This window comes from Temnothorax longispinosus, unplaced genomic scaffold (genome assembly GCF_030848805.1).
Source record: "Temnothorax longispinosus isolate EJ_2023e unplaced genomic scaffold, Tlon_JGU_v1 HiC_scaffold_14, whole genome shotgun sequence".
NCBI lineage: Eukaryota > Metazoa > Arthropoda > Insecta > Hymenoptera > Formicidae > Temnothorax > Temnothorax longispinosus.
The window spans coordinates 698,796-724,116 of NW_027269925.1; the positions used below are offsets into that span (position 1 = coordinate 698,796).

The 25,321-nt window shown below is 35.3% G+C and overlaps 1 protein-coding gene and 2 pseudogenes across 1 annotated transcript; 2 read left to right on the forward strand and 1 right to left on the reverse strand.

Moving 5' to 3' along the window:
* Positions 1-6,119: 6,119 nt before the first annotated feature.
* On the forward strand, positions 6,120-8,180 carry LOC139823587 (putative nuclease HARBI1; annotated as a pseudogene).
* Positions 8,181-9,192: 1,012 nt separating this feature from the next.
* Positions 9,193-9,907, reverse strand: LOC139823576 (uncharacterized; annotated as a pseudogene).
* A 13,071-nt stretch (positions 9,908-22,978) lies between these two features.
* On the forward strand, positions 22,979-24,802 carry LOC139823592 (putative nuclease HARBI1). The gene is made up of 5 exons (XM_071796123.1): positions 22,979-23,215; positions 23,272-23,468; positions 23,818-23,965; positions 24,038-24,179; positions 24,258-24,802. The coding sequence occupies exons 1-5, from the start codon at positions 22,979-22,981 to the stop codon at positions 24,659-24,661; spliced, it is 1,128 nt and encodes a 375-aa protein (XP_071652224.1). The 3' UTR covers positions 24,662-24,802.
* The last annotated feature ends 519 nt before the right edge of the window (positions 24,803-25,321 follow it).

The following is a 25,321-nucleotide window of genomic DNA, read 5'->3' on the forward strand; positions in this document are numbered from 1 at the left end:
ATAATATATGTGATATAACTTACATATAATATATTACAGAAATAAAACTTATTGTGAAATATTTTCGTATAATATGAAATGAAATTTTATAACATTAAAAAAAAGAACAAAAAACAGAGTGTTTAATCAACATTATTATTCATCTAATTTTTAAATACATCAGGCTCTCAATATTTGCTGCAAAATTTTAACAACAAAAGTACATGTGCACCGCTGATATAAAATCATTTTGATAAATCATTCTAGTTTATTGTGGATTTTCTAAATACATCAGCAAAACACAAAATTCATCTAGGTTTTTATTTATGTCTTGCATGTATGTTGAGATACTGCACCTCTCTGGCCACCTTCTAATGCATAGAGCACACAGTCTTATCCAATATAATACCAACTTTATTGGTACTATTTAATATCTTATTGATGTTTACTGCTTTTCTATTATTAAATTTTGTAGTTTTGGAATTTTTATTTATAACTCATTCACCTATAATATATAAAATAGATATTATTTTCAAGTTACATCATATTTTAATCACAGAGAATATGACAGATATATTTATAGCATTATTTACTTTAATCTTACCATTGATAATAATGCCAAGAAGTTTGGTGTTGAAAATTTATAATTACTTCGACTGTATGTATAATTGTATATAAAATTGTATATAAAATTTTATATAAAATCATTTTGATAATAAATCATTCAAGTTTATTGTGGATTTTTTAAATATATTAGCAAAACACAAAATTCATCTATGTTTTCATTCATTTCCTGCATAACTAATTATAATGTATGTAAAGAGTTACTGCATCTTTTGCACTTCTAATAATTTTTTTCCTTGTAATATAAATGTATGATGTAAAACATAATTCATTTTATTTGTATGAAAATAAATAGGCAAGCAACAACAAAAAAACGAAAAAAATTATTAGGAACTATATAGGAGATGGTTTATAATGCATTCAATGTACAAATCTGGATGGATGTCGTTCTACAAATTTTTAATGCAAATCAAAGACCTATTAAAGGATTCAAATCCATGTTAATTGCCAGTATGAAATCATTGTTACAACACATGTGTTACTACACATGTGTTACAAGATTTTGGGACGTATATAGAAAAAGCAGTGACCGAAGCTACTAAATTTGCATCTATACATTTAAAAAAAATTAAGCTTACTAATAAGAATGGATAAGCGATTATACTTGTTAAAAATTATTATATTATTAGCACAAGAAATACATATAATTGTAATAAAATCATATTTTTATCTCTATCTCTATATAAATGAATGTATGTGTTTGTCCGCTATGCAAATCTACAGTTTTGAAATTAAATCAACCTAATTTGGTATACTATTTCATGATACTCTAACTTAGACCGTAGACGTATTTTGAGAACCGCATCATTACCGATTTTTTGGGATATCGGTTCTGAAATATTCATAATGTCCATTTGTCTGTCTGACTTACTGCGAACTACTCATTTATTAATGGACCGATTTACTGGAAACTGGTGCCAAAATTTGTCTAATTTTTCGGAAATAATGTACCAATATATAACATTCTTACGGGTGGTGTATGTTTGGACGTTATTCTTAAAAACTTATCAACCAAATCTTAAAGTATTATATATATGAAACAGGGGTAGAAAAACTAAGGAATATAATAGAATTCAAAAAATTGTTAATAATAAAGGTGTTACCGATTTCTGTCTAAAAAAATCTACGTGATTGCTCTAATTTCCGTAAATTTTGAGATATTGAGCTAATTTTTTTTATAGATGGAGTATCATTAGGAAGGTTGTTATTGAATTCGGTGAGGATCATGGGCGATGTAAAAAAGTTATTGAAAATATTGTTGCGCCCGTGCTCTGACACCCGTTACAAGGCGGCGAGTTGCGAAGCGTCCCTGACGACCAGCTGTTATTGATTTATCGATTTACTGTTTTTCGGTTGTTGTTGTTCCGAGTCTCCGTCTCCGAGCGAACGTGACGGCTCGATTCTGTATTTACATCCGTTTGCTCTAATAAACGAGTCTTTCCTTTTCTAATATTGTGTCGCCTCATTGACCGTGAGTGCCGGTTGCGCGAGCGAGTGAGAGAACGAGCGGTAAGACGTGAGCGCGGACTCGGCAAGCGCAACATTTTTGGGGGCTCGTCCGGGATCGGACGAGCGACCGCGGAACAGGAGAGCGACAGAGATTCAAACGGACGGAATGGCCTCATCGGCGCCTTCCTCGAGGAAGCGAGCACGAGCGGGGACACCGCAGCCGGACGCCCCGGAGGTGACGTCGTTAGCGGCGACTCTGCAGATCGTCATCGAAGAAGTGCGGCAGCTGCGCGAAGAACAAGCGCGGAGGGAGGCGCAGCATACGGAGGAGCTGCGACGTCGGGACGAGAGGCAAGCGGAGGAGCTGCGGCGCCGGGACGAGGAGCTACAACGTCTCCGTTCTTTACAGCTAAGTCCTACCATAAATAGAGCGACCGAAGAAACGCGGAGTTCGGGGGTGCGTTCTGCGTTTCCCGGGGCGGGTGATGAGCGCGCGGGTACGTCGGCTTATGGCGTGTTTCCGGTAGTGAGCGGTGCGCGAGCGTATCCGGCGGCTTGTACCGCATTTCCGGGAGCGAATGACGCGCGCGTGGAGCTGGGCTTTAAACTTAAGCCCGACGTTTACGATGGGTCGGTCCCGCTGCGAGAGTTTTCCTCTCAATTTGAGATCATCGCGCGTGCGAATCAGTGGAGTGACGTGTCGAGAACTATTGCGTTGGCCTCGTGCTTAAGAGGGAAAGCGCGCTCGATTCTGGATTCGGTCGAGAATATCGGGAGCTTGGAGTACGCGGAATTAAAGTCAAAGCTGCAATTACGCTTTGGGGAGGGACACCTCTCTCAGAATTATTATTCGTTTTTCATAAATCGAAAGCAGAAATACGGGGAGGATTTCGCGTCACTCGGTTCTGAGTTAGAAAGACTTGCCCGTCTAGCGTATCCCGAGTGCTCTTACGCGGTCCGAGATAAAGTCGCGTGCTCGCAATTTATTTCGGCACTTTCGGACGGCTTTGTAAAGAGAACTTTACAATTGGAAGGAATTACCTCCTTAAAGTTAGCGGTAGAAAGGGCGAAAGCTGTTAAAGCCATTCACGGGGAAAATTTTGGAGGTTTCGAGAAAAGAAAAGAGAATTTTGGTAAGCGTTTCGAAAAAGGAGAAAAGAAGGACGACGCGCATGGTAAAATCGAGGAAAAGAAGGAGGAAAATGGCCGCAAGGGTTTCTCGCGTAATAATCGGTACCGTGCTTCCTCTAATAAGGAATGCTGGCTTTGTGGAAAAGTCGGACATTTCCGGGCGGAATGTCCTGGTAACACGAAAAAGGGAAACGTGGATTAGTTACTCTCGGCGGGGGGAGAGTGACCTGCGCGAACAAAACCTCGGATGTAGAGATACGTTCCGTTAGCGATAATAAGTGTAATTCTTTAAATTTCTGTTACAAGGGGAAGTTAGATGGAAAGGATTGTAATTTTAAAATTGACACGGGTTCCGATGTCTCCATTTTAAGTAGGAAGTTCCTTGAGGAGACTAAAAGAAAAATTCGGGTTGAAAATTGTTTTCTACGATATCCTACCGGGGAAAAGGTCCCTGTGGAGTTCAAAGTTGAGGTTGTAGTTCAAATCGGGGAATTTTCGAAAAAGGTTTCGATGTTCGTGGCCGAAATAAGTGACGAATGTTTGTTAGGAGGAGACTTCTTGAAAATCGTAAATTTAGGGGAATTTTTGATTCAGTTTTTAGAAAAATAAAGCTGAGTGATGGAAAAGTTTTGAATTGCTCTCGGGTAGAGAATTTTTCCGAAAATGTCGCCCCCTTTTTAAGGGAACTATATGAAAAAAATTCTGAGGATTTAGATAAAGAACAAAAGAAAGTTTTCGCTGAATTTTTAAATAAATTCCAGGATGTCTTTTCCGAAAACGTAATTGCGGGCAATTGTGAAATTGTTAATCATGAGATTAACTTAGAGGAAGGAACTACTCCAATTAAACAAACTCCCCGACGTATTTCTTTTCGTATGCGAAAGGAAGTCGACGAAATTATTGAGGAGATGAGAGAACAGGGTGTAATCGAGAAGTCTTATAGCCCTTGGATTTCACCGGCTGTCCTTGTAAGGAAGAAAGATGGTTCGATTCGTTTTTGCGTTGATTTTCGGGAGGTAAACAAAGTGACTAAAAAGGATTCTTATCCTTTGTCCAGGATAGACGATATCTTAGATCAGTTGTCAGGTTACAGTTGGTTTTCTACTCTTGATCTTAAGAGCGGTTACTGGCAAATTAAGATCCGTCCGGAGGATCGCGAGAAAACAGCTATTTCTATTGGAAAGGGACTTTGGCAATTTACAGTAATGCCCTTTGGATTGTGCAACGCCCCTGCCACATTTCAGCGATTAATGGAAAAGGTCCTACGAAAATTACTATCGAAGATTTGTTTGTTATACTTGGACGACGTAATCGTTTTTGGTAAAAGTTTCGAAGAGATGATTAAGAATTTGGAGGAAGTATTTTCTCAGTTGCGTTTAGTCAATTTAAAAATTAATCTAAAAAAATGTGTGCTTTTTTAAAAAAGAGTTAGGTATTTGGGACATTTAGTTTCGGCAGAAGGCGTTGCTACGGATCCCGAAAAGATTGCTGCCGTGAAAGATTGGAAGATCCCTCATTCTAAGAAGCTGTTGCGCAGTTTTCTCGGTTTTTGTTCTTATTACCGAAAATTCGTGAAAGATTTCTCTTCCATTGCCAAACCCCTTTTTACATTGACTGGAAATCAAGTTAAATTCATTTGGGGGAACGAATGTCAAAATTCTTTTGATAATTTGAAACAAGCGTTGACGTCTCCCCCATTACTTTCTTTCCCGAAAGGGGAGGGTGAGTTCGTGCTAGACACGGACGCCTCTAACATCGGTATCGGTGCGGTGTTATTGCAGATTCAGGACGGGCAGGAAAAGGTTATTGCGTATTTCAGCCGTGTATTAAGTAAGACGGAAAAGAATTATTGTGTTACTCGACGAGAATTACTTGCAATAGTGAATTCGGTCAAATCTTTCCGACATTATCTTTTGGGTCGAAAGTTTATTATCCGTACAGATCATGCTTCCCTTAGATGGCTCATGTCCTTTAAGGATTTAGAAGGACAACTAGCTCGCTGGCTGGAAAAACTCCAGCAGTTTGACTTCGAAATTGTCTACCGAAAGGGACTTTTGCACGGAAACGCCGACGGTCTATCCAGGCGCCAGTGTGAAGAAAACGGCTGTATATTTTGCAAAAGAATAGAGGAGAGAAATGCTGAGGCGTTGAAAAAGACAATCGCACGGATAGTTTTAGAGGGAGAAACTTTGGAAGATTGGAGAAAGCAGCAGCAAGAGGATCAGAGTATCGCAATAATTTATTGAGGTAAAGAGTTGGGTCCGACTCGTTCTGAGATCTCCGCGAGAGACGTCTCGGCGCAGATTTATCTATCTTATTGGGATGCTCTTGTTTTGAAAAATGGCGTTCTCTATAAGAGATGGAAAACCCCTAATTTGAAATCTAGGATTTATCAACTTGTGGTGCCACGAAGTCGAATTAAACAAATTCTGGAGGAGGCACACGATTCTTCGTCAGGGGGGCATTTTGGAGTAAACAAGACTCTTGAGAAAATCCGGAAACGATTTTACTGGGCAACCTGTAAACGAGACGTGGAGGACTGGTGTAGGTCTTGCGAGGTCTGTGTTGCAAAGAAGGGCCCCTCGGGGAAGGGAAAGTCTCCGTTGCAGATCTTCAATGTAGGGGTTCCTTTCGAAAGGGTCCAGATGGACATACTTGGTCCTCTTCCTTTGACTAAGTCTGGAAACAAGTATTTGTTAGTAATTGTAAATTGCTTCACTAAGTGGGTGAAAGCGTTTTCTTTAAAAAATATCAGGACGAGAATAGTAGCCGAAACTTTTGTTGGTCAGTTTGTTTCTCGACATGGAGTTCCCTCTGAAAAATTCCTCCCTGATCCACGGATCAGGGGAGGAATTTTGAGTCAAGGCTTTTCGCGTAGGTAGTGGGACTTCTCGGGATTAGAAAAACGAGGACTACCGCCTTGCATCCTTATAGCGTTTTTCACTGGGAGAACTAGTGCGCACTGAGTGCGCACTTGTCATGGGCAACGTGTTTCACTGGGCATTTCGGTGCGCATGAAAACGGTGCGTGCTGTTTCACTGGAAAGTCTAGTGCCGAGTTTTCGCACTTTAGTGCAAGAATTCGGCACGAGCTCTGAGAGACGGTGCCAGTTTAGTGCAATATGGCTGGACGGGATGCACGATTAATATTTGAGCTGTTAGATTTGCTTTCATCATCATCATCTAGCAGTGATGAAGATAATTTTTTACAAGAAAAAAATCCGCTAAAAATTCCAAAGATTGCAAACTTTCTTCAGGTAGTGCATAACCTTACGGATAAGGATGTAAGCATACATATATGTACATTTTATTATCTTTATAGATTATAATTTGTATTATTATTGTATTATTATGTAAAACAATAATATGTTTTGTATAAATTAGTACCAATATTACAAATAATTATATTATTATAGTTTAAAAGTCATTTTCGCGTTACACGAACAACAGCCTACAAGATAATAGAGTATGAATAGAGTAGAATGTGCATAGAGATGTATGCACATTCTGGATTCTATCCATCTGATCGGAGCAAAGGAGGTAGCGAACCTACCACTCCAGAATTGGATATTTTGTCATTTTTGTGGTAAGTCGGTAATTATTTGTATTGTGTACTGACTTATTACTTATTTCTGCGTAAAAAATAATTGAATATTTTATATATTATAGGTTTGCTGGAAATAAAGTCTGCCTCAGAGATGTGTCACAGAGATTTGGAGTATGTCATGCAACAACTTTTAGGCAAAACGATAGAGTGATTTTTATTGACATGGCTCCAAAAATTATAAAATTTGAGAACAATGAACTCTCTGCAAGCGAGTTTTTACAAGTATGTTATTTGGAGATTATTGATAGGGTAATATGTTTGTGTTTACTCACACAGGTATAAAGAGATATATATAGATATATATGTACATATATATATAAACCTTTTAAAAGTTTAAATGCATTCTCGATCAGTACTCGAGTTGCACAAAATTTCTTATTACATTTTCTCTGTTTATCGGACAGATTTCCATAATTCCTATAGAGAATCATTTCCTTATAGGGTATGCCGTATCTCCCAATATATAAAATTTCCTCTCACAAATTCTTTGTAAATTATCATTGATGTCCGATAACTTTAAAACTCATGAATCATGGATCTTTCTTGGAATTTCAGTAAAGACATCAATAAATCTTTTTCGAGCATCACATATATCCTGTAATGTAATTGCAGGAATATCGTGCCTATTATATATGTATATATATATATATATATATATATAGCATGTATGTCAATAATTATTAACACTAATTTAAGAATTAGGCGAGTAAAGTATATATAAATTAAAATTATTTATAAAGATATATAAATTTTTAGGTTGCTTTTCCTAATGTGATTGGTTGTGTCGATGGGACGTCGATTAAAGTTCGAACACCAGCACATAAAATAAAGTCCACTTACGTAAATAGGCACGATATTCCTGCAATTACATTACAGGGTATATGTGATGCTCGAAAAAGATTCATTGATGTCTTCACTGGGATTCCAGGAAAGATCCATGATTCCCGAGTTTTAAAGTTATCGGACATCAATGATAATTTACAAAAAATTTGTGAAGGAAAATTTCATATATTGGGAGATACGGCATACCCTATAAGGAAATGATTCTCTATAGGAATTATGGAAATCTGTCCGATAAACAGAAAAAATTTAATAAGAAGTTTTGTGCAACACGAGTACTGATCGAGAATGCATTTGGACTTTTAAAAGGTTGTTTTCGGCAACTTACTGAATTAGATTTTCACAGCATTGATAAAATATCTAAATTCATAGTTTCTTGTTGCGTCTTGCACAACTTATGCATTGACAATGATGACAACTTTACTTTTGATGTTGATATTGTATTAGACAATGAAGAACCTCATTATGAAGGTGGTGGAGAGCAAGAAGCTCTACTGCGTAGATTAGGAGAAATGAAAAGAGATCAATTAGTAAATGTACTTTTTCCATGAAATAAATAACTCGATATAACAATTAAATTACATATAGTATGTTTATTTATCGTCTGTAAACAAAAGTACTTTTTGTATCGTTATTATATAATTGTGTGTATTGAAAAAATCAAAACTTATACATTCAGCAATTATACGTTAAGAAATATAATCACAATAGTACGCTTTAGTATCACAGTATGACGAATCATTTCGTTTAAACTAAAAAACAAATATATAAGTATATTGAAACGTATAATATAACGTATAATGTAAAAAACAAACAAAATTATTAATAAAAGCGTACATCTTACATTAACACATAGAAACTTTAGTTACTTGTTACTTATTAAGTTCAGTTAATCGATAGAAACTTTCTATTCTATCTATAATCAATTTTTCTCTCTTTTCTCAAAAGATATTTTATTTGCGAATTGTGTTGCTAAAAGTAATTTCAAAAATTTCAATAAAAGACTTAAAAAAAACTTTAAATACAAAACTATTAACAATATATTTTTTTCACAACACATAACTGTTAATAATTTGTTATTAATTGAAGCGAGAAAAATATTATTTATTTTTTCTTTTTTAAAATAATGCTTTTGCAATATTTTAATACTTTAATATTTAATATGTTATCTATTAAAGTATCAATTATTATTTCGTAAGTCTACGCGTAGACTTATATAGATGTAGCGTTATATAGATAGAATAGAAAGTTGTTTTATTATTTGTATAGTTACACGGAGAAAATTTTATAGTAAATATTACTATGGTGTCGCACTAGCTGCGGACCATCAAGGAATTTCAAGTTAAAATACTATAATTATTGTTTTAAAAACGATTAAATAACGTAATTTTTACCATAAACATAGTAATTTAACTTAAAATTCCTCGATGGTCCGCAGGTAGTGCGACACCATAGTAATATTTACTATAAAATTTTCTCCGTGTATTATAGTTATTATATATATTCTAATATATGTATCTTTATAAACAACATAAATGAGATATAATCTTTCTTGATCACTTGCGATCTTTTCGACCATGAATAAACTTAATAAGTAACAGTAGTTATATATATATATATATATATATATATATATATATATATATATAGTTAACAGCTTTATATTATATTTATTGCTATTTTGGTTTTTTCTTTGGCAACAATTTGTTACTTTTTATTACTCTGTATTCTCTTTGGCAAACAACTCTCGAATTAGGTCCAATTTCTCCTTATGTCGCCTTTCCTTTGCAGCTTCTTTTTTTCAAACAATTCTATCCTTATTTCTTCATTAGTTCGTTTAAATTTTTTTGCCTTCGGCGAGCCATCGATGGCATACTTAGCGAAATCAGTCTTGCACATTTTTTCAGAAATTTCAGGTGCATTATTTAATTTGGGATAATTCACAATTTTAGCACTTCGTAAGACCTCCGGTTCAATGCTGTCATCTGAATGTGCAATCTTCCGCAATTCTTCTTCAAAAGGTACCTCTTTTCTAGAACTACTTGATTTACAATTATTCTCCACTGCTTTTTTCTTTCTCTTCAAAACTATTTTAAATCGATTTTCAATTTGTAATGGAGTTTTTGAAATGTTTAACATTTTCATCATGTCTGCAGATATCTGAGTCCACATCAGTTTTTTCGTTTTGAATTTTTTCATTGGACCAATATCGGACAAGTATGTTTTATGTTTCGTATTTATCGAGTATAAATGACGTGGCTGCATCGCTCCAGTGATTTAAATTTGCATATTAGTAATGTATATTGTAGATCACACAACTTATTAATCGTTGAATAGCAATTACATACAGTCTTAAAGCCTACTCAAACAAACTTGCATAATCGCATAAACGTATGCATACAAAAATTGATTGGTCCATAAGCAAATGCATAAGGAAATGAACTAATCAATTTATATATATATATATGTTTATATAATTATGCAAGTTTATCTGGATAGGCCTTTACTAATATATTGCGTTTTATGTAACACTGTAACAAACGTTCTGAAGTGTAACAAAAATAAAAAATAAACATTTTCTAATTATATATCAAACTATATTTTAATGTATTTTCATTAAAACTAAAAAAATAAAAATTTTTAATTTTAAATGAACGCATATTTTGTTTCTCATGTGCTATTACAGTATTAACATAGTATTACGATGTGTACTATAAATGCGATATTCAATAATTGTATTTACCAATATTCTTTTGACTGCAGGCCTGTGATGAGTGACTGATATCATTTTCTTTATTATCGGATTCTGTTTGTTCATCTATCCGTCCAAAGTTATGCATATTTGCATGATATATTAATTCTTCTCTGCAATAAAAAATATACAGATATACTTATTATATTATCCTACTAACTCTTCTCTTAGGGAAAATTTTTATTACGCATTCATTCTTATTTCCCAATTATGTGATTGTAACAGCACATACATGTATTATATATTCTACTTTCTACTTACTTATTTTCTCCAATCTGTCTATATATTTCTCTAATTTCCTTCTCTTTACTATTTAAGACAAATAATCCATTACGGATAAGAAGCTTTATATACTGTGTGCTATAGGAATCATCATCTGAAAATGAGAACTCTATTAATTTTCTTTTATGTACATTTTAAAATGAGATGTATTTCAAATTGCATTCAAGAGAATACACTTGAAGAATTAATCGTAAAAAACCACTATAGGTCGTTCCAGATACTCGAAATATTGTTTATACTCTAGTACATTTAAATGTCATATACAGAACAAAGTAAATAAAATTATTGTTATATATTTTCAAACTGTACAAAGAAAAGAAATTACTTTGCATTGTTTTCGTGAAATGAAATTTTCATCAACATTTTTTTGAACATCTATCCTGGAATAACCTCAAAAACCAAAATCAGATTATATATGTATATGTATATATACTTACTTTTTAACTTATCATATAACTCTTGTTCGCTTGGATCGAGAGTTAAGTTTAATAGGTCATCATTGACCTTAAAATTAATGATAAATCTTTCCATATTCAGAGCGACAAATATGCACAGAACTGCACTGAGACATGTTTAGCTGGAAGCGCAAGAAATTCGCACTTTCAGTGCACTCGGACAGTGCCATCTACACTCAACGAGTTTTCGGTGCGCACTCAGTGCTATCCAGTGAAAAACGCTATTAGTCAGATGGCCAAGTCGAAAGACAGCATCAGACAATCATAAACTACTTAGCTAAGTATATCTCTGAAAATCAGAAGGATTGGGATCAGTGGATTCCCTTATTTCTTCTGGCTTATAGGTCTTCGAAGCATGAGGTCACCGGAGTGACTCCTGCAGAGATGTGTTGTGCTCGAGATCTTAGGCTACCCTTGGACCTGTTACAAGGAAGCCCTCCGGTTCTTCAGGAGGAGGAGCCTGGATCGGAAGGCGGGTTCGTCAAGAGATTGAGAGAAAAGTTAGAGGGAATACATTCTGAGGTTAGAAAAAGGATGAAAATTAAGTCTTCTAGAATGAAAACCTGGTACGACCGAGGTACTAGGAAGAATCTTCCTCGCGAAGGACAGAGAGTATGGTTTTATAATCCTCGAAGGAAGAAGGGGAAAGCCCCGAAATTGCAGAGTAGTTGGGAAGGTCCTTTCTTAGTTGTGAAAAGATTAAGTGATGTGGTCTTTTGTATCCAAAGGACGCCTAAGCACAAAAAGAAAGTAGTACATGCGGATAGGTTAGCTCCTTTTTCGGAGAGGACGGTGGGAAATTCGTAAAGAATTGGAACCCGATAGTTTGTTTGAGAGTTTTCTTTTTATCAATGTTACTGCGTGTTATGTTATTGTTTTTGTTTAAGGTAAGTCTTCGTTCCTGGGGGATAAGAAGAGTTCCCTAAAGGATCCGAGACTCTTCTCTGAAGAAGCCGCCTGCCCACGGTTTTTGACCCATGGATTTCCCGTGGGCCATAGGGCGAATGCCGGGCGGGGACTAGGGGAGCCCTGCGGGGCGCCGGGTCCATAGGAAGTTTCCCCCCCCTTGTCCGAAGAACTCCGGAGCTGCGTCGGCGACTGCGAAGATGGAAGAGGAGCGGCGCGAAGAAAAGAGACGGTTTCTCCTGCGAAGAGTATTGGGAGTCGCCCGGGAGTAGGCTATGGAGGGAGTCTGGCCAGCTCTCTCCAAAGAAGAAGCTGAAAGGGGACTAGCCCGAAGAAGCGGATTGGGACTAGAAAGGATGAGGCCCGGTAACCCGTTGCAGCAGCTCGGGGTAGGGCGGGGACCATCCACGTGCCCTGGAATCCGCAGCAGGAAGAGCTGCTGGGACACTGCTCTCCGGGATTGTCGGGACGACAATCTTGAAGAGGGGGGGCAAAAATTTTGCGCTCGCCGAGTCCGCGTTCACGTCTCACCGCTCGTTCTCTCACTCGCTCGCGCAACCGGCACTTGCGGTCAATGAAGCGACACAATATTAGAAAAGGAAAGACTCGTTTATTAGAGCAAACGGATGTAAATACAGAATCGAGCCGTCACGTTCGCTCGGAGACGGAGGCTCGGAACAACAACAACCGAAAAACAGTAAATCGATAAATCAATAACAGCTGGTCGTCAGGGACGCTTCGCAACTCGCCGCCTTGTAACGGGTGTCAGAGCACGGGCGCAACAATATGTTTTTATGAATTATATATTGGAGCATATAAGATTATACATATAATATAAAAAAAAAGACGCCCGGGCAAAGCCCCGGGTAACCAGCTAGAATATGTTCCACACATATACTTTTCCATTATTTCCTCCTCCGCGACCTGTTCCCCGACCTCTTCCCCGGCCTCTTAGTTGAGGTAGTGCTGAAGGTGGTTGCAATGAGGGTGGCGGAGGTGGTTGCAATGAGGGTGGCGGTGGTGGCGGCGGCTGTTGTAGCTGTCGCTCGCGGCGGCGTTGGCAATATCGCTTTCTTCGCTCCGACTGAGGCAACTGTACAAAAAATAATATGAATTATTACTTTATTATTTTAATTTTGATTATTATATTAGTTATATTAGTATAAAAAAAGTTTCTACAAATTACTTACAGCTTGATGTTGTGCGCTAGGCATTATAATAATGCATGGCGGCCTGGGCGGTAGACCGCGCACCGGGAGGCCGTGCACCGGTGCACGGAGAGAACTGTTCAAGTTTCACACTGTAGGTTACTTATTTACAATCATACCAACCGCTTTCGCTCGCTAGTATACTGTTGTTGACTGGTTTCCGAATTCAGGATACGAAATACCCTAGTGTAGTTTTTTCGTAAGGATAGGAACTAGCAGAGTATGGTTTAATACCGCCACTCAGTAAGTGTGAAAGTTACCAAATATCACTGCAAAAGTGTGATCGGAGCCATACTTCCATCCTAACGCATTCACAGTCTGAGACTGTGAAACGCGTGGATTGACCATTCGTGTCCATGTCCGTCCGTAGACACCGTGCAGGTGTGGCAATACGAATACGAGTATTGGTTTTTTTTCGGTTACTTTCTTTAAATTAGTTTTAATTATTTAATATAATTCGTGAAATTGGAGTGAATGATTATGAAAATAATATTAAATAACATAACCTTTAAACAGAGTGACATGGGTTCTTACCGATTAGTAGTGTGAGTTTCATACTTAAAGATTTATGAGAATTACCGACTTCATTAAAAAACATCTCTGTTTGCCACAGGAATGAAATAAACGACAATAACTTCTCATAAAAATATGTTTTACTCAATCGTAAATACATGTAAAAGTATAATATTACAGGTCATATCTGCATGCTACAAATTCATCCTGATAAATGTTATGTACAAACAAGGTGGCTTTTCCGGTACTAAGTTCGCATTACGAATAGCGGTTTCGAGACCTTAGAATGTACTTGATATGCATGGTAATGCTCGTGAAGCAAATAGTGTCGAATTCTTGCACGTGGAAATAAACTTGTTGTAAAAAATAAAATATTGTTATTAATTTTCCAAATTGAGGATCTTCTGCAAAACGCGTCACCAATATTGTTCCTGGTGAATATTTTATGCCATTTACTGTCACATATTTCAACGTTGTGACTGGTATCTTTTCCTTTAAATCGATCATTTTTGTCAAAAGATTCCAGCCATCAACATTGTTTGTTGGTTCATTTACGATCTTCCCGTGGATTTCTTTATTGAATTCATGTATATAGCATAATTCTAAATTATGTCGGATAGCTAAGGTCAGTGGCAAGTTAACATCAGACGTGGTTCCTATTGTAAATTCTTTCAGTTGTTTATTTTTTCTCTCAAACTTCATGGCTGAAAAATGAATTACGGGACCATTTAAAAGCATTATTCTTGAATAATGGGTTAATAAGTGCATTTTAGGTTTCAATGGTCCGAAGCATTCCAAATATAAAGCGTGGTGTTTTTTAACAAACTCTTTAAAAAGCATTATCTGACCCCTGTCAAGTGAATGACATGTTACTATGCCAACTATATTCCGGAGTTCTTTATATAATTCCCAATATCTGTTGTTCGAAGGAATTAAATCTCCTATCATTAATCCAAGATATCGCGTTAAACATAGCAATTCGGCGGCTGACTGCTTAATTTTTATCCGTTGCCCTCCCTTTTGACTTGAAGTAAAATATAATTTTCTTGGCTTATTACCTTTTTCGATTTCGTTATAAGAAAATGTATCGATTCTAAAATTAATAGTTTGCAATGTTAGCACTTTATCCTTAATTAATGCAGTCAAAATGTTCCCCAGGTCATAAGCGGCTACGCCTTCAAACACATCATGCATTACGTCAACCGTAATGTTTTCCGCAACGTGAAAATTCGGTATTTTTGTGAAAAATGCATTCTTCTCTAATACCGGTATGCTGGAAGTCTTGCTTTGCAACATCAACATTGTACGACTGGACCGTTCTCAAAAACTGCATCATTTTCTTCCAGTAGATCACTACATTCAGATTTGGAAGCCTTACATATTCTGCAATAATAATTTGCACTGAAGCTTTCCGAAAATCCAAGTATTGAGTTCAGTCCTAAATTATCCCCCAAAGTTAAAACGCATTCAAAGAATACTACGATATTCTGTCCACTGATGTTGAGGTTATTCCTTCTTTGGATAAACTCTTAATATCATCGATTGTTTTCGTGAATACTTTTTTTTTTCGTTGCCAAATTTCTTTAGGTGCTTCGCATAAAACACCGAAGAAATAAAAATGTTCTTCAATTTAGCAGAGACATAAGGTGGCAATGTGGCGATCGTAACGTATGCTGCCCCTAATTTTCCTTCTCCCGCATGGCTTCCTAACGGATTCCCGGTTTCAAATTCATCATAATAAAAATACAACGGAAGAACTACTTTATCTGTATTGTTATATTTTTTATTCCATAAATCACCTTGAATGAAATTCGAAAGTCGTATTTTTTCATTCGATACTTCATCCATGTAAGTTTGAATTTGCTCGAACATACCAGGAATAGCAAATATTGTTTGCAATGTTTTTCTTAGAGGGATGTGAACACCGAATACTGGTTTCATTACGATGTGTTCATTTTGTTCATTGTCATTTTCAACGACAGGCTGTTTTCCGATTTCAAATGTCTCTGGAGGGATGTACAGACTTTCATGTTTATATGTTTGGAACCGAAAATGTTCCTTGAAAACTTTCCAAACATATTTTACAGTCTTCTAATATGTACTGTATTTTTGCGTGCGACGAATCATTCATTTCATTTTTACACATTTTCACTCTGTTTTGAATGAATGTAAGGAACGATTGCGAAACAAATTTATCAAACATATCGATGACATCGTTAACCGCTTTACGAGATAGAAGAGGATGATTGTAAAGGGATAATGTCAACTTTAACATCTCTCTATCAAGCATGTCTTCTACCGATTTCGGATATGTTTGAAACGTTTCCTGAATCCATTATCAAGTTAAATAAATAAACCTTTATACCATGTAATCAATTTTTACATTCACGAAAAAACTTTCTTTGTTTTTAATAAATTAACATTCTATTAACTTGTTCGATAACTGCAGTTACACATGAATGCAAATTAATGTTGGTGAATTCGTACACCGTTCTCTCTAAAAATTGCCATACGTGGCCTGACACGTGTGAAAACTTTTTTTTGCAAACTTTCACAGCCTGGAAACATATGTCCACCGCACGTAATGGGGAAGTTTGGTAAATCTGATCGCCAATGACGACAACCGCCGAAATTATTTTGTCGATACTTGGTCCGTTTATAACCACGTACGGTTCGACGATTAGATGTTGTTCCATGTGTAGTTTTTCCAAATCATCTTTCACAAATTTCAGAGATTCTGAGAAGTTTTCAGTTTCCTGTAAAATAAATGAAATAATGGTACAATAACTAGAAGAATATATGCAGTACAATAGTTATATAGAAAAATAATATTACCTTCACGTGATAAATAAAAGTTTTCAAAACTTCAGACTTGTTCGGATTCCAGCATTTTCCAACCTTTGATCGACTCGTTAATTTCGTGATTTTTGGAAAAATGTACGGCAGTACAATTAACGCAAATAAATTTTTATCCTCTGAAGAAGATAAATTTCCATTAAAAAATTGTACATAAACTAATAACCCATTAAACGAGATCGCATACAAAAATTTTGAATGCGATTTGATACTATTCCATGCAATTTCTATCCCTGCATGATATCTCACATGTAAATGTGATGCACGCTTTTATACGAGCACTAAACGTACATAGCCTAACAAAAATGATCAAAGTGAATTTTTGAACGATTTAGAGACAACGTAATTTACGTCTTTCACGACGTTTTCTGTTTTTTTAACAATTCTTTCAACTCTTTGTCGGCTTTTGTTCCCGCAAGACGTAAGATTTTTTGGGCGATTGGTGGCCAATTTTGAGAAAATAAATTTTCTGGTTTGTTGAAAATAGAGCAAAAATCAGCTTCTAGCTACAAATGAAATATAATAATTTCATACATATACGAATAATAATATAACAACAAAAATAAAAAATTGACCTACTAATATGTATCCAAGTGGATTCCTTAACATTGATGAAGGTAATAAAAATTGTTTTGAAGTCATTTTTTTCGTAATATGCAATTCTTTCATTTTGGGACGTACTTATCCATTTTTTTTTATACTCTTCATCTATTACTTGAACTGGATTTTGAAGCTCTTGTAAGCCAATAGATAAATTTTCCTCTAAAATAAAACATTAATGTTCTTTATGTTCGGTACATAAATCATAGTATGGGCAATGGGAGATGAAGAAGAGATTTATATTATGAGTGTAATATTCGTAACACGAGCCGAATATGATATTTTATGAAACAAACGCGGAAAAATAGAGTTTATTGTCCTTGAGAGGGATGACAAGTTCTATTATATTGTATAATGCATGTCCCAACAAACGAAAAAGAATAAAAAAGAATACAAAATTTCAATTCTTTCAATTGAGTTATTTGCCCGAAAGTATTGAAATTCGTGTCTTTTTTTTGTGGGTCATTTATGATGTCACACACGTGCGATGATCGCGGCAAAAACATATTTTACGCACTAAAAATGTTGCTTAAATTGAATTTTACACTTACTACATCACACAAAAGTACTATTAATATATTCTACATGTCATCTTCAAATATATAAAATTTAAAAATTTGAAAAATATATGAACACAGTTTTAACCTGATTCTGAGTAGTTTCGTTTTCTTATGTTTACTTTGCCGATCGCTATGGACTTTTCACGGAATCTGTTATAAAACATTTGCAATGCACCGTGGGCATTACTGTCACTGCTTCCAGGACTATAAAAGGTTTCTTTTAGGTAACCTTTGAATAGGTCTGCTGCACTTGCCGCCAGTAATTCCAATCTTGAGGGTGGTACGCTGCACAAAAATGTCAAAATATTGGAGAACAATCGTCATATTTGTAATGTAGTGGAACATGGGAAACAGTGAGACACGTTTTTTTGTTGGTCCAATCTAGCTTAAAAATGGACAATTGTCCAAATTTCGAAGATGGATTTCGTTGTACATGCATTAATCCAGTTTGCTTTTCGTTACATGTCTTTGACATTCTCAAAAATGATTGGGAATAATGGGACACTGCAAAATTTTTTGCAGCATCGATTGACACTCCTATTAATTACCAATATTTTTTAACGAAATTGCCCTTTCTCCGCTCGTCTGATTCAACTTAAACAACTCGAAATTAATAAATGTTATTGTATTCTCCAAGGATGTTAAATATAATAAATAATTGCCATTTACAATGTTACAATAAAAAAAATAGATGTTTACTTAAAAAAAAAGAGTGCTTACTAATATGATTTGGTACGTTTATATTCGTGAAAAATTAGCAATCTTGCTACGGCGTGAACGTCAAAATATGTACATTTTTTTCTTTTCAATAATGCAGCACGCTTCTCTGGGTCTTTTTCATAATTAAACAGTTCTAATAGGAACATTCCTTCTCCAGATTCACTTAAAACTTGATAGACATAATTGTCTTCGGGTGAACAATCTAAAACAATGAAGAATTTTGGGTATCTAAGAAAATGAATAAAAAACAAAAATTCATAATAATTCACAAAGTGTTATTGCAAACATATATTTAAAAAAACCTTCAACATTTATGAACTCATCCGATGAAGAAATTTCTGTTGAAGACAATAAATTCTGCAAATTATCGTCTACGATTTTGAGCACATGTACGGAAGGCTTTTCTGCATTCGGAGCACTTTCTGGTATAACAATATTGCCTGTTAATTAATAACAAAAAGTTCTCATTAATTGCAATAAACAAAAAACATATATGCCCAAAAATGTTCATTGTTTGTATTCATTATATATTATATTAAAAATGTTCACACTGAGAAATATGTTCTATTAGACACATTAAATAATTTTGCATGCGGAGCAAATTTCCTCAAAAGTTCCAACAAAAAATACGATGATTGAATGCAGTTGAATGTAGGCAAACTTAAGTAACATTACTTCGCATACCTACATATTCCGATTGAATACAGCTTTGCCTACATTTTATATACTCGCACTCACTCGATGCAATGAAAATGAGATTAAAATTATAGGAGCAAACCATTAACTGTAGGATCGGTGACATTTTGGACAGAACTCGAAGGTGGAATTACATATTCAACTACCATTCCAGTACTATAGTCGCTGCTGACATTCATGCTTGGTTTTAACTATACATATATGTAAATAAAAAAAATATTTTATAGTAAAATTACTTTAATACATGCAATATATATGCGAAGATATTCACAATGTTAAGTAATGCGCGGTGATATACATATAACCTCAAAATTGAAATCAATGTAGATTTATGAATGCTTACTATTGCTTACTGTGCTATACTATACACAACCTGCACGCTGACCGCGGAGGAATGAATACTGATAAACTCGGACTCGGACACAAAGTCAATCCACGCGTTTCACAGTCTCAGACTGTGAATGCGTTAGGATGGAAGTATGGCTCCGATCACACTTTTGCAGTGATATTTGGTAACTTTCACACTTACTGAGTGGCGGTATTAAACCATACTCTGCTAGTTTCTATCCTTACGAAAAAACTACACTAGGGTATTTCGTATCCTGAATTCGGAAACCAGTCAACAACAGTATACTAGCGAGCGAAAGCGGTTGGTATGATTGTAAATAAGTAACCTACAGTGTGAAACTTGAACAGTTCTCTCCGTGTGGGCCGTACATCGGTAGGCCGTACATCGGTAGGCCGTGCACAGGTGGGCCGTGAACCGGTAGGCCGTGCACAGGTGGGCCGTGAACCGGTAGGCCGTGTGCAAGGAGGCCGTGCGGCACGGCAATCTCATTCGGTTTATTCGGCACGTGATCAACCGGCACGGGTAGTCCCGGGGCCGGTAGAGGTATTGCTGCAAAAAAATGTTTCATATGTTGTATCAATATATGAAATACATACAAAATATTATGTGTACATTTGTATAAATATAAGTATACCTATATCGAAAAATTGACAGGTTGAGGGTTAGGTTTATAGGAAATTCTAAATATCGTATGTAAATAATGCTTTACATTACATTTTATAAATTACATGTACTAAATATGTATTTAGTATGTACATATGTACATGTACATATATAATAATACATAATACATATATATAAATGAAAGAAATAATTACTCACCATGCTCTCGGTTCGCCATTACTCAACCAACATAAAGATAGTCGCGCGACCAATCAAGAACTTTTATGTCGTCATTGGTTTGTTGACTTATATATGTATATATTGTATATTATATATATATATCTCGAGTATATTGTTTTTACTGCAGTCTGTTAGAGAACAGTACAGCGTACGGAGTGTTTTATTCTTAGCGCTTAGTTTTGTTATTATTGACTGTTGTTTGGAGTGTAATTTTATTAGTATTATTTATAGACATATGAAAAATTATATATAATACTCTCATTATGTCTAAATATACTGATATTTGGAAAATTCGGTCGGCAAAACGTATCTCTATGAAAAAGAGACTGCGTTTAGCACGACAAATTTTGAATAAGAAGTCTTTCATCAATGAAGAAAGAATTATCGAGGGAAGATCGGAAGTTCCAGGTACGTGTAATCAATTACATGCATGCGTGGATGAGAGAAATGTTGATGATGACACGTTGACATCGCAAACATTATCTTCTATGGATACATTTTTGCAATCTGTCGATGCATGCGTGACACAAAAATGTCAATCAATAGAAGATATTTTTAATGATAATGATTCAATGGGATCTCTATCAGACGTTCGTGAATATTGTATTACGAATGTGACGGAATGTGAAATCAAAGAATTCAGAATGCAAAACAGTATGGATGATATCGAAGATGTCGAAGACGTTGAAAACGTCCAAGATATCGAACATGTCGAAGACGTTGATAACGTCCAAGATAACGCAGATGTCGAAGACGTCAACGACGTCGAAGACGTTCATCAAGATATCGAAGACGTTGAAAATGTCGAAAATGTCGAAGATATTGAAAATTATGATTTGCATGTTGAACATGGGAACATTGACGCTGGAAGATTATGTTCTGCACAAATTGGTGGACGATGCTTCGTCGATTTCGGACATGTTTTTGCTGAATTGCAGAGACTGTCCGCTCACTGGATCAATGAATGTCGTTTCACTGATCTTGTCATAACTAAAATAAAGCGTGTCGGTCTGAAAATCAAATTTATTGTAGAATGTCGAATGTGTCACTACAGAAGTAGCTTTTGGAGTGAACCGACAGACGACAGAAAATTAGATGTCAATAGAGGTATCGTAGCCGGTATTATATTGACAGAGACTGGTCACAAGCAGCTCAAAGAACTTTTTGCTGCTGTGGATGTTCCATGCATGAGTAATAAAACGTACATAAGTTTTCATAATGAAATGTCAGAAGCCTTTGCCGCCGCTGCGGAAGAAGAAATGTGCATGGCTGGAGAAGAGGAAAGACGTTTAGCAATTAAAAGAGGAGATGTTATTGATGGTGTTCCACATATACCCGTAATAACAGACGGCTCGTGGATGAAGAGATTCTACCGCAGCGGCAGTTATGATTCTCCATCTGGAGCAGCTATTATTACGGGACATTATTCGCAAAAAGTTTTATTTGTTGGCGTTAGAAATAAATATTGCGTTATTTGCGCAAGAGCAGCAAAACTTTCTGTAAAACCGAAAGAAAATAAATGTTTTAAAAATTGGGGAAATAATCAAAACTCAACAAGTATGGAAAGCGATATAATCCTCGAAGGCTTCCGGCTTAGCTTAGAAATGCATGGATTAATTTATGATAGATATATCGGTGACGGAGATAGTAATGTAGCAAAAAAATTGAAAGATTTTCCACCGTATCCGAATATTGTTGTGAAGAAGATTGAATGCACGAATCATCTTCTCCGAAATCTGTGTAATAAAATTCGCGAAGCGGGTAGTGGTGGTGATAGAAATATCGCAAAATTAAAAAAAATCGTTACGAACAGCATGATGAAAATTCGTAACGCTGTAGTAAAGGCTATAACGTATCGCCGCAATAGTAAAGCATCCTGGAAGCAAAAAGTCGCAGATTTAATAACAGATTTACAAAATGTACTGAGCCATGTATTTGGTGAGCATAAAGATTGCGCTTCCCTTCAATATTTTTGTACTGGCGAACGAAAAGAAGGTGAAATAAATCTTGTGCCCCAATTGCAGAAGGCAGGGTTATTTTTAAAATTAGAAATTGCAATGAAACGCGTTATAGACAATGCTAATAGTTTATTATATTAATTTACTAGTAATTCCGTGGAAAGTTGCAATGGAATTATTAGTAAATTTATTGGCGGTAAACGTATACATTTTGCGAGGAGAGGCTTTTATCAAACGAGCGTGAAAACTTCTGTAGTACAATTTAATAGTAGGAAAACATTGAGTTCTACTTTTCGTGTAATGAGTAAAGAACCACCTGCATGTACAAATGTTGTAGAAAATCGAAATATAAAAAAATTGAGACTTATCAAGAACGCACACACGCGGCAAAAGAATTAGGTCTCTCTGTTCGTACATCAAAATATTTTGCTAAAACATTTACGTGCGATAAAGATTACGGACCAAATGCCGAACGACCAGGGACCCTATTCTTGAAACAAGGATCCTAGATATCACATGGGATATCGCATACGATACTAAATGGTATTCTTGAATGAGATGTATCGTATGCGAGAAAATATCGAACGGTTGATATCGAGTGTGACAAAAGTGAAGTTATTCGATGTGAAGTGAATTAAATTTATGGTGGCAATGGATATGGCATATAGAAATGCTGTTCAGCTTCATATCGCTGAACAATTGGAAAATATTTACAATTTTAATGAAAGACCGCGTTTTCACATAAGAGATGATCCATTTGAATTACCAGAACGACAGTTTAGAAATATTTTTCGATTGAAAAAAGAAACAACAAACAGGCTAATTAATATTGTAGAAGACAATTTAATAGAACCGTCACGATCTTCAGCTTTGGACGCAACTGTACAAGTATATACAACACATGCAGAATATAAATTATTTATTATAATAAAAATTTTTTTTAGGTTTTAGCTGCATTACGTTTTTATGCATCAGGCAGCTATCAGAATTGCATAGGAAAAAATATTCACATGGCTATTAGTCAACCTTCGATCAGTAGATGTATTCGAAATGTGACTAATATTCTTAATTTACTAGAGATATTTAACAATTGGGTGCGCTTTTCTAATAACCTTCAGGAGCTGCAACAACTGCGTAACAAGTGAGGATATATTGAGAAAAATTATACATTAATTAATGTGCACATTATCCTATAATTATAGGATTATGTGCACACAATCATGCTCTATCACATTATATATATATATATATATATATATAAATTATACATTAATTAATGTGCACATTATCCTATATTTATAGGATTATGTGCACACAATCATGCTCTATCACATATATATATATATATATATATATATATATATATATATATATATATGTGACATATGTGTGCGTGTGCCTGTGCGTGTGCGTGTGCGTGTGCGTGTGCGTGTGCGTGTATATATATAATGTAATGTAATACATATTTATTTATGTGTATATATACATAGATTTTGGATAAATCATCGCTTTCTAGGAGCGATTGGTTGTATAGACTGCACTCATGTAGCAATTTTTCCACCTCCTAAAGAAGACGAAAATTATCCTGAACATATATATGTGAATAGAAAAGGATATCATTCTATTAACGTACAATTGGTGAGATTGTGCATTAACACAAAATTCAATTATATTATTACACAAATCATACAAGTACAGCTTTATTTGCAGATATGTGATACTGATCTTAGGATAATGAATGTTAATGCCCGATATCCTGGAAGCACTCACGATTCGTATATCTGGAATAATAGTAATGTTCTTCCTATAATGCAAGATATTTACAATCGTGGACACAGGTTTTTCTTATTAGGTAATATGTAATCATCAAAGTGATCATTAAATATTGTTTTCAGTTTAAATGGATAACATTATATTGCTTTACATACAGGTGACTCTGGTTATGCGCTTAGACCTTGGATGATGACTCCAATAATAAACAATGATCCTAATATTGCAACGAGAAGATACAATGATCTGCAAATGAGCACTAGATCACTTATTGAACGTTGCAATGGTGTCTTGAAGATGAGATTTCGTTGCCTGTTGAAACATAGGGTTTTACATTACCAGCCAGATGTATGCTCGAAAATTATCAATGCTTGTACAGTGTTGCATAATATGTGCATTCAGGACAACATGCCCTTACCTGAAGCAGAAGATGAAGTATTGGACTGTGGTCAAGATGGTATAGAGGATGTAAATGAACCGGGGATAGATATGTTAAATAGAAATCACGAACTAATAGCTGGACGAAGAATTCGCAATAATTTAATACGACAGTACTTCTCTTGACAATATTTTGTATTTTTTGTATATATGTATACACATAACCATGTGTACAAACAATAATCACATTTATAATTATAATCAGTTTATAATTAGTCATCGGGCAATAAAAAACTGAACATAAAATAACTAATCTCTTATCTTTAAGTTTTTTAACATACGTAAAAATTTTTATACGCAACATAGCTTATAGGAACATTTGTTTACTTATGAACACACTAATGTTCATTTTCACAGCCTACATCTTAGCTTATCTTAGTTATTATTTGCTTTTTTCACAAATTGCTTCAGTAATGTGCATATATTTTCTTTGGCAATGACGTCTCTTTCTTTCAGAGCTAACTCCTTCTTATAAAGTTTTAATTTTTTTTTGTAATACGATTTTCGTATTGTGCTATCTATCTGCGAAATGTTCGCCAACTTTTCAGTTTGTTCTATTGATTTGTTATATCTTTGTGAAGCAGATCTTTTAACATCTCCTTTTATGGTAATCGATTTTGAAATTGGCGTTACAGGAACGTGTGATGCGTTGTTGACTACATTGATTGGTGTTTCTAGTGCAGTTGTTATTTTTGTTAAAGATTTGTTATTGTTATCATTCTGATTGTCATTACAAATTGGCGTTACAGGAATGTGTGATGCGTTGTTGACTACATTGATTGGTGT